Source organism: Didymella exigua, assembly GCF_010094145.1.
Source record: "Didymella exigua CBS 183.55 unplaced genomic scaffold M421scaffold_1, whole genome shotgun sequence".
NCBI classification, from domain to species: domain Eukaryota; kingdom Fungi; phylum Ascomycota; class Dothideomycetes; order Pleosporales; family Didymellaceae; genus Didymella; species Didymella exigua.
Genome location: NW_022984775.1, coordinates 1598162 through 1608701, shown reverse-complemented (window position 1 = coordinate 1608701; position 10540 = coordinate 1598162). Strand labels below are relative to the sequence as shown.

Genomic DNA, 10540 nt, shown 5'->3' with positions numbered 1-10540 from the left:
ACAGCCTACACACAGCGCTGGCCACGTCCTGGATCTCACCTTCTCTAACATCCCTTTTGCCCAGTCTGCTGTTGACGCTAGCATGCACAGCGGCTCAGACCATGAGACAATAGTGACCTCTATCCCTATCTCCACACCGGGCACTCGGCACCTAGAGCAGCACCACTACAGAGTCCCAGAGGCAAACCTACCCAAGTTCACTGGGCTAGTAGAGATAGGAGTCCAGAACATCCCAGACCCGCTGGCCACACAGGAGGCATCACAGCTCAATAAGTGCGTTAGGCTGCTCACAGAGACTATAGAGCACGCGATACAGACAGCAGGCAGATGCGCCCGTAAGGAAGGCCGCGCTGCACCTTGGTGGACAGAGGAGTGCAAAACTGCCTACCAAGTCTACAAACAGGCGCAACAGCTCTGCTCTAGCTATCTACCTAAAGAGAGAAAGACCTCTAAGACTACAGTCTAACAGGCAAAGAGACAGTACTAGAGGCATATAATTAACAACGCCAAGAATAACAAAGACCTGTTTAAGATTATTGCCTAGCACAAGCTCTTGCTAGAGAACTAAGACGCTCTGCTTGTAGTAAACAACGTGGCTATATCAGACCCCCTAGAGAAGGCAGAGGCCCTTAGAGAGGAGGTCCTCAACTGGTTTGGAGCAGAGGACGACCTCAGGCACTGCCCAGACCAGGAGAATGCAGATACCCTCCCGTGGAGCACGCACATCTCACTAGAGGAATGTGAGCGAAATACAATAGGGGTCTCCAGCACCTCCCCAGGCACCGATCGCTCTACTGTGCGACTACTCCGTGCCTGCTGGGCTCAGGTTAGGGAACTTATACGAAGAATCTTCCAGCAGTGCCTTAAGCTCAACTACTTCCCAGCACAGTGGAAGCTTGCTGAGGTAGCTATGATACCTAAGGCTGGGAAGACAGACCGAACGTCACCCCGCTCCTGGAGACCTATAGCGCTCCTCTCCTGCATTGGGAAGGGACTTGAACGAACAGTGGCCAGACGAATTGCGTGGACAGCCATGACCCACAAGATCCTCAGTCCCCAGCATGGAGGCGCCCTACCAAAGCGCTCTGCAGCAGACCTCACCGCAGCGTTCACCCACAACACTGAAGCTGCATGGGTACTTAGAAAGCATGTCACTATAGTCACCCTAGATGTACAAGGCGCTTTTGATGCCCTCCTTAAGAACTGCCTGCTACACTAGATAGCCTAACAGGGCTGGCCACAAAGGACTATCCTCTTTGTAGACTTATTCCTTACTAACTAGAGGGTTCAAGTCTGCCTTAGCCAGGTCACTACCCCTAGCTACCCTGTCGCCTGTGGCACACCCTAAGGCTCGCCTCTCTCTCCTGTCCTGTACACACTGTATCTAGCCAAGCTACTGTCTATAGATACAGAATAGAGATTTGGATATGCAGACGACATATGTCTATACCAAGCCTTACATTCTATAGACAACAACGTTGAGCTCCTAGCATCAGACCTAAGGCAGATTAGAGCATAGGGAGAGGCTAACAAGGTTACCTTTGCTCCAGAAAAGCAAGAAATAATACACCTAACTAGGCAACGAAGTAGCTACGCACCACCCTGTGTTGTAGATGAGCAGCTCACAATCCACCCTATCCTCCCGGGTGGAGAGCACAGCCAGCCAGCCCTGCGCTCGCTAGGAGTGTGGTTTGACCGCAGACTTACCTTTAGACGTCATGTAGCCACACTCTTTATTTAAAATAATTTAAAAGCTAGAGAGTAGCTGTGCGCGCTTTTAATATTAAATAACACATTCTCTCTGCACGCATTAGAGGAGCCCTATTTATCCTTAAATAAGCACCTAACAGCTGCAAACTTACACTTATAGAAGAGCAAATGATTGTCTAATATATCCTTAACCTAGATTCGTAAGGATTCGCGCCCTGGCTGTGCGAGGTAGCAGATATGGCTGATAAAGTGTTGGGTGTACGCGGTGGGCAGCTGGTTGGCAAGCACTAGGCTGAGCGCTTTGTAACGCGCTCAGCTGAGCTTAAGATGGCCTTCAATCGAGCTAAAGATAGGCAGAGGATACTGCAGGAGGATCTAGAGACAATTGGCGCGTGGTTTAAGCTGGTAGAGGACACTAGAGCTAAGTACAGCGTACACAACTACAACATGCACAACTTTAACAAGACTAGCTTCTAGATAGGTGTTATTAGCTTAATAAAGGTTGTTACAGGCGCAGAGAGGCGTACTTAGCCTGAGCTTGTTCAGCCAGGTAATCGCGAGTGGGTAACAGTTATCTAGAGCGTCTGCGCTGCTAGATCTTATACCCCACCTTTTATTATCTATAAAGGACGCGTTCACATCTCTGCCTAGTATAAGGAGGCAGATATACTGCGCAATTAGAAGCTCTTAGTCTCTCAGAATAGCTAGACAAATAATGTGCTTAGTCTAGAGTAGTTAAAGCACTTTAACGCGCATACAAAGGCAGGCTAGGTAGGGGCGTACAGGCTGCTTATTTTAGACAGCCATAAGAGCTACCTTAACTAGGATTTTAAGGACTACTGCCTTAAACATAAGATCCTTACCCTCTGCATACTACCTTAGTTATTACACATCCTCTAGCCACTTAATATAGTCTACTTCTTGCTATTAAAGCGCAAGTACTCTTAGCGTGTATAAGACTTAGCACATAAGTGCGTCTTCTATATTAATAAAGAAGGCTTCCTACTAGCCTTTAAAGACGCGTTTTATAATATATTTATAGAGGCAATCTATTACAAGGCCTTTAAGGCATTAGGACTTGTCCCTCTTAATGCATAGGTTGTATTAGATTGCCTTAAAGTGCAGCTGCATACCCTGCTAGAACCCCTCCTCCTAGAGACGCTGTGGCAGTTAAAGACTCTAAGCAATACACATAAGTTTAGATTGCAATTAAAGCTTGTATACAAGTCCTTTACTTATTCTCCTATTACTACGCAGGCAGGCTTCTCTCAGCTTATTAGAGGCGGTGAGCTTATGCTGCATTAGAACGCGCTTCAAGCAGCCCGGATTACTGAGCTTGAAGAGCAATTAGCAGTGATGACCAAAAGGAAATCGCCCAAAAGGAAGCGGATCCAGCATGGCGGCACAATGGAGTATGGTGAGGCAGCAGCCTAGGTGGCCGCAGAGGCCTCTATAGCCGCTGAGCGGTCGAAGAAGGCTCGTCGTGGTGGTGATCAAGAGAGAGCCTAACTAGCTTTACGGCGCTGTAGGAACTGCAGTAAGACTAGGCACAACGCGCAAATGTGTAAAAAGGATGTAGAGGAGACTTCTAAATTAGAGGTTAGTACAGCGTACGCAGGCTCCTTGTATAATAGCAATAAAAATAGAAATTTGTAACTAGTGTTAGTTGTGCCAAGACATTTTGAGCTGTTGGGTGGTTTAAGCTGTTGGGTGGTGGAATACGTTACCTACTGTAGATAAGAGTATGTGGCACTCTTAAACCCTACAGAACATCCTAGAATTTAGGTTGCAATTAAAGCTTATTTAAGAGAGGATTTAACAACATAGTAATAGCTCTCTAACTTCAATAGTTAATGCTCTTAATTAGTTTACTTAGGGCGCAGAGATGATGGCGCATTTACTAGTTTTAGTGCGGAACTAGGTCACAGAGCTTTAAGCTGCTAATAAGGCCGCTACACGCCATAAATTACACAAGAGGAGGTAGATCTAGAGGGAGGCGACTCTCACTGTTAGTGAAGAAGTGCGCTTAACTACCCTAAAGGAGTTTAAAGCCTATAGTAATAGGAAGAAGGCAAGCAAGAAGAGGCGCGTTAAACCAGGCACTCAGTCTTTACAACACTGTAGCAGGTGTAGTAAGGCAGGGCACAACGCGCGAACGTGCATAAAAGATGTGCAAGATACTGTAGATTAGTGATGTATACTGTAAGTTACAGTAACTTGCTGTAATATGCAAGAGAAGTTAAGATTTGGTGTGGTCTTGGCAAAATCCGGTCACTCGCCCGGGCCGGCCACTCGCCCGTGAGGTACGTTGAAAGTTATTAACTATCTTAAGACCTATAAGGATCTTGTGATAACGTACAAAGCTCCTTATAGTGCCACACTTACTATTAACATGTTTGTTAAGTTAGCTCCTACCAACCTAGGTCTCTACAGGTACTCTAATACTTCGTTTACTAATAACAAAGACCGCAAGTCCACCTACATCTATCTATTCAAGTTAGCTAGTGGGACTATCTGTCACAAATACGTTTAGCAGAAGCTTGTCACCACCTCCACAACAGAGGCAGAGTACGTGGCCATGACCTTCGCAGCTAAAGAGGCCACCTACCTAGCTTTACTGGCTGCTTTACTAACTTAGCTACAAGTCTAACAATACTCACCCTATTAAGCTGTTCAGCCACAACAAGTCTTCTATTAAGCTTCTCCAAAGTGACAGCCACTATGAGCGTACTAAGCATTTGGATATCTACTATCACTACGTTAAGGAGCGCGTCTGCGATAGTTATCTCACAGTTGAACACGTCCACACGACAGCTATGGCTGCTGACAGCCTTACTAAACCTCTTAATCGCGTAGCTCACGAGCGATTTCTCTGTCAAATCAGCCTCAGCAAGCCTACAATTGTTAACAACACCACTAACAGCACCTCTAACGTCACCACTGGGCTGACAATTAACAGCAACTGCTAGACGACAGTGTCAGCAGCCACACACAAATTGAGTACAATGGAGGACAGGATAGGCGACAACAGGCGGAGGATAGTTAGGGTTACCATGTTTCCAGCGTGAGCTTCCGGAGCTTCAATTCACTCGCTGTGGGGGTGTGTCCGCGCAGGGCAGCGCTTCTCATAGGCCAGCTCGCTTCTCGATTGGGTTAGGTCTCCCGCTTTCACGCACTGTAGATAATCGCTCCCTCAGGTAGACTCGATCGACAGTTCACATAGCCACACTCATCAACTTCGGTGCCTTAAGCCGTGCTATACCTGTTGCACTTTCCCTTGTCTGTTTATGTCCCTCCACTACTCTGCTTGTTACTTAACTTCTAAACCTAACATGCCTATTGTAAGTTCTGCTGTTTAGGTCCTTTGCTGCAGATAGCGCTCACGTCCTGTTGTACTGCGTTAGCTTTGCAGCACTATTATTTTATACTGCAGCTAACATTAGGAAGGACGAGTCTCCTGCTAAAAAGCGTTGTTATGCTAAGGCGTTAGTCGCCTCTAGCGTCCTGCTGTCCAGCGCGTTAATTGCGGCCAACAGGGAGCTTTTCCCTGCCAACATGCTCGCCACCCTGTAGACTGTCACCAAGCGCAGCTCTAACTCTGCCCAAGACGCGTCTGTGCCTAATCTAGAGGTGTGTATTTACTGCGTGCTTAGCTACTAGGTTTGTGTCTTTAATAGCAAGATGTCTTGCAAGTTCTGCCATGACAAGAAGCGCACTTGCCGCAAGGTATATTCTCTGTTTCTGCTTAATAGCTTTATGCAAATTAGCTCAAGTTATTTCTCAGCCTCCCTGCAAGACCTTTAAAGCTTAAATCCGTGCCTGCTATCTCTGTAAAGTGCTCTCTAACAACAACAACTGTAAGCGCGAGCTACTACATCGGGAAAAGTTTTTCCGTTGTCGAAATCAGGAAATCGTGGCATTGTACTATAGGTAACAGTAGGACTTGTAGGCCTACAACAGTTATTTAATGTGTATTTAATGTCTAGCTAATTTTAAGCTAATAGCTCTAATAGTCCTAACAGCTGTAATAGCTATAATAACTCCTAATCCTGCTATAATAGTAGCTCTGCTTAATAAACTATACTTTTATTATATTAATATACTACTAAGTCTCCTCTTTAAAATAAGCTATTAAATAATATTATAGGCCTAGTAATAGAATAGTTATTAAGTGTAGAAGGTTTTAAGCTTAATATTCCTTGCTAAGACACTAAGTTAAGATTCTTTACTAGGGCTCTAGCAGCCTGAATGTTAGAAAATATAAGAATATTATTTAAGAATAGTAGGTAAACTAAGAATTTTACGCCTGGGCCTGCCTGTTCAGCAAGCTCCTGGTGCGCTGCTGCAGTGTGTGTGTGTGTGTTGTGGTCAGCAGGTGCTATGCTGTATGCTGTTGCAGCTGCTACGTTGTGTGCGGGCGCAGCTGCAGCTGCTATGGTGTGCTGTCGCAACTTCAAAACACAAACCTTTAACAAACAAACCTTCAACACTCTATAACTTGCGTTGTAGTAGTCCTACAATAAAAACTTTTTGCTTATTTTAAAGCTACAATTTCGCTCTATCTGTATATAAAATTTTGTAATTTTTAAATATTTAATGCTAGTGCTAGCACTAAGGGTAGCTATGCAATAATATTGTAATATTATTTTAAGTTTATTAAATATAGGTACTTAGTGTTTTAGCTGTTAGCAATATTAGTGCGAAATTAGGGCTATTAGGCGTAAATTAGGGCTATTAGGGCTATTAAATAGCTGTTGCACGACTATGCCACGACTGTTAGCAACAGTCGGTCTAGGCTGGATTTCGAAAAACTTTTACTGATGTAATTAGCAACCTCACTTAAGACGTCGCTGCAGCTCTTAAGCACTAACTGGAGCTCCCCCGCCTTCGCGACCTAGCATCGTGGCCTAGTAACTCAGGCTACAATAGTGAGTGGTCTGGCTACGAGGACAATCTTAAGGCTGAGCTTGCTAACCTAGATAGCACTCTCAGCGTCACTAGGAAGGCTCTTGAGACCTCTGTTAAGGCCGTGGCTGTTCTTAAGTAGCTAGGCAAGGACATTAAGGAGCTTGTCTTCTAGATAAAGCTAGTTGTAAGTGCATTCTCTCGGATCTTGCTCTTTGTCCTTGTGCTGACATTGTGTTGCGGTATGAAGAGCAAATGTATATTACGAGTGTATTGTGTTCTGTTTGTTGTTGTCGTGTTGCTTGTATCTTTGCTCGCCAAGGCTCGCTGCGGGGTTTGTTTTGATGACGTCTTTGTGACGCAGCTGAGGTAAGAGGTGCTCATCAACATGAGGAAGTAGCACCAGACCACCGCCAACAACATGTGATCCGCTTCTCCTCTCAACCGTTACACATTGTCTTTGTGCAAGTAAAACACAGTGCTGACCACACGCGTTAGCTTAGTGAGCTTAAGGAGCTTGCTAAGGCTTGTCTCCCTAAGGGTGCTGGTTAAATTTCTAATTCTGTTGGCAAAGCTGCTGTTAATACCCTTAGCTAGAAGAGTGGAGAGCTCCGCCAACAGTTCTGGGGTTTAGGCTAGGATAGTAGTGATGCTAACGCAGACAATAGTTCTGCCTCTCCTTAAAGAGGTTAATGTTGTCCTAATAGTCTTCTAGAGTTCTTAGTGTCCCTGTAGATACCTAGCCTAAGTGCTAATTATGGTCTTGTCTTCTTTTCACGTGTGTACTCTGTTCTCCTGCTCTTCCCTCCCCTTCTACATCTTCTACAGTAGAAGATAGCTTCTGTTCAATCCTTCTAAGCCACCTACATTAGGAAAAGTTTTTCGAAATCCGGCCTAGACTGGCTGTTGCTGACAGTCGTGGCATGGTTGTGCAACAGCTGTTTAACAGCCCTAACAGCCCTAATTTGCGCCTAATAGCCCTAATTTCGCACTAACATTGCTAACAGCTAAAACACTAAGTGCCTATATTTAACAAACTTAAAACAACGTTGCAACGTTGTTGCATAGCTACCCTTAGTTCTGCTAGCACTAGTATTAAATATTTAAAAATTGCGAAATTTCACGTACAGATAGAGCGAAATTGTAGCTTCAAAATAAGCAAAAAATTATTATTGTAGGCCTACTACAACACGAGTTATAGAGCGTTGAAGGTTTATTTGTTGAAGGTTTGTGTTTTGAAGTTGCGACAGCACACCACAGCAGCTGCAGCTGCGCCAGCACACAATGTATCAGCTGCAGCTGCAACAGCACACCACAAAGCACCTGCCAACAAGCACACACTGCAGCGCAGGCAGGCCTGGGCGTAGAATTCTTGGTTTACCTACTATTCTTGAATAATATTCTTATATTTTCTAACATTCAGGCTGCTAGAGCCCTAGCAAAGAATCTTAACTTAGTGTCTTGGCAAGGAATATTAAGCTTAAAACCTTCTAACGTACTCTATCACCAAGCCAGTCATATCACTGAACTGGTCACTTAAAATCCCACCAAAAAACACAGAAACCATACCCCTGCATCTCAATAACTACTTAATAGAATCTTCTAAAAACTTCAGAATAGAGCTGCATCTATACTAATAAAACTATTTAAAAGTCTTAGACTAATAGCTAGTATAGATGTTGAGATAGCCTGCAGCTACCCCTGTATTTTAGTATCTTCTGAACAACATCTGCAATATAGGGCTAAGCACTCTAAGACTTTTAAACAGTCTTATTAGTATAGATGCAGCTCTATTCTGAAGTTTTTAGAAGATTCTATTAAGTAGTTATTAAGATGCAGGGGTATGGTTTCTGTGTTTTTTGGTAGGATTTTAAGTGACCGGTTTGGTGATATGACCGGCTCGGTGATAGAGTACGTTATGCTTAATAACTATTCTATAAATAGGCCTATAATGTTATTTAATAGCTTATTTTAAAGAGGAGACTTAGTAGTATATTAATATAATAAAAGTATAGTTTATTAAGCAGAGCTACTATTGTAGCAGGACTAGGAGTTGTTGTAGCTATTGCAGCTGTTAGGACTGTTAGAGCTGTTAGCTTAAAATTAGCTAGACATTAAATGCACATTAAATAACTGTTGTAGGCCTACAAGTCCTACTGTTGCCCACAGTACAATGCCACGATTTCCTGATTTCAACAACGGAAAAACTTTTCCCGATGTAGTAGGGTAGCTCGCAGTAAAACTCTACTAGTAAGTTCCTGTCCTTGTCCCTCTTCTCTACTGTTGTCAGATATTAGGTTACTGAGGAAAGGTTGGCAGGGCCGGATCTGTACAGAGACATTACTTAGAGATCTTAGCCAAGTTCAGCAAGTGAGGCAGGGGCCCACAGACTAACCCTAATAATTAGCAACACGCTGTAACGGGCTAGGCCCGATGGTAGCGCCTCGGCGCTCGCCGGCCTCGGCCAACCTCCGAGAGGAGGTGCCTGCCCTGCTGTACCCCCAGTCAGGAGGTCCCAATCTTGACTAATTGTGTAATCTCCGCACGGAGGACATAAAATTCTGCAGACCTCTGCCTGCAGCCACTTCTTAACAAATCTGTTTAATTCATACTTGCAAATAGCCTGCAGAGGCTAGCTCCTTATATTTAGATTTATTTATCCTCTTTATTTATTTATTTATTAAGCACCTGTAAGGAACCACTTATAATAAGCAAAAACGCTAACGCTGTTGTAGGGCGCCTTATTAAATACAGAATTAAACTCTGCTTGAGTACTAACTCCTGATCAGACGTTTGCACAGAATTGCAACACTGCGTGAGCACTCTAGCACCTGCGGAATGGCTAGAGACCATTTACAAACCCGCTCTGACTCTGTTGGCCACTCACTTGGCCTGGGCCGCCCTGCCTGAAGATACAATTAGGTTGCTAGAGGTTAAACAGCTAACAACTAGACCTCTAAACCCTCCACAAACACCTTAGCAATCCTAACTAATTGTTAATATAACAAATAAATACATACAACAGGCTATCTAAGCAGGTATACAGGTGTATAAGGACGAGGAACAGTAGAGATTAGCAACAGCTAACATCGCTCCTGCCCTAATAACAGCTGCTACTGTAACCTAGTTAGGCTTCACAAAGCTTAAGCTTCCTAATGTAGGGAAGTTTAATAGTAACTGCTAACATGGTTGGCAAGCGAGTCGGTCAGACAAGCGAGTTGGTCACCCTACCAACTTTTGCAACTTCAAAGCGATATATCTCAACAACGTGATAATATTATTGCTAGATATTAATATAGTAGTGGCCATCAATAATAAGCAGGCGACGCGCGCCTATACTACGAGCCTGCGTGTGAGCGTTGAAGTGCTTTAGCCACTCAACTCTAAGCTCATTATTCGTCCAGCCATTGTCGCTGACTGCGATCGCCCAGTCGCGTAGGATATCCTCCTTATACTAGGCTAATAGGTGGTACTGACCAGCGAAGATAAGGAATAGTGGCACTGACCAGCCAGCAGCGCTGATAGCAGCAATCAGCGTTACCCACTCGCGATTGCCTGGCTGAAGAGTCTTTGGCCTGCCTCTCCTCTCTGCTCCTGTTATAACTAGCTGTGTTGTAATCTTGCCTATTATAAAGCTAGCTTTATTAAAGTTATAGACGTCCTTATTACAGATACCCTGCTTAGCCTTTGTCTCTTCTATAAGCTTAAACTACCTCTTTATTAATATTGTATCCTTACATAGAGCTTGCTGCCTATTGTATGCTTAGTTAAAACACGTCTAAAGACTGTCTGTACGCTTAACAAAGTTAGCTGGCCACTTCTGCCCAACCTGGCCAGCGCTGCGTGCAGCCAGCAGCTTATCAGCCATATCACGTGCAGCTGCGTAGGTAGGCGCAAATCCACGCTGATCTAGGTGAAGTATATA

The 10540-nt window shown here is 44.3% G+C and overlaps 2 protein-coding genes across 2 annotated transcripts in view; one reads left to right on the top strand and one right to left on the bottom strand.

The window, feature by feature from the left end:
- Positions 1-4436: 4436 nt before the first annotated feature.
- M421DRAFT_22187 (poly protein) lies at positions 4437-4598 on the top strand (the record flags this gene model as incomplete). The annotated part of the gene is made up of 1 exon (XM_033588317.1): positions 4437-4598. A coding segment is annotated over one exon (162 nt), but the record flags the coding sequence as incomplete, so codon positions are not given.
- Positions 4599-9898: 5300 nt separating this feature from the next.
- The window catches only part of M421DRAFT_50243 (uncharacterized protein), a gene marked incomplete at both ends in the record, with an annotated part of 2511 nt that continues 1869 nt past the window's right edge, over positions 9899-10540 (bottom strand). Inside the window, 2 exons of the mRNA XM_033594809.1 lie at positions 9899-10069; positions 10118-10324. Coding sequence (XP_033454693.1) covers positions 9899-10069; positions 10118-10324 — 378 coding nt within the window. The remainder of the gene's footprint in view (positions 10070-10117; positions 10325-10540) is intronic.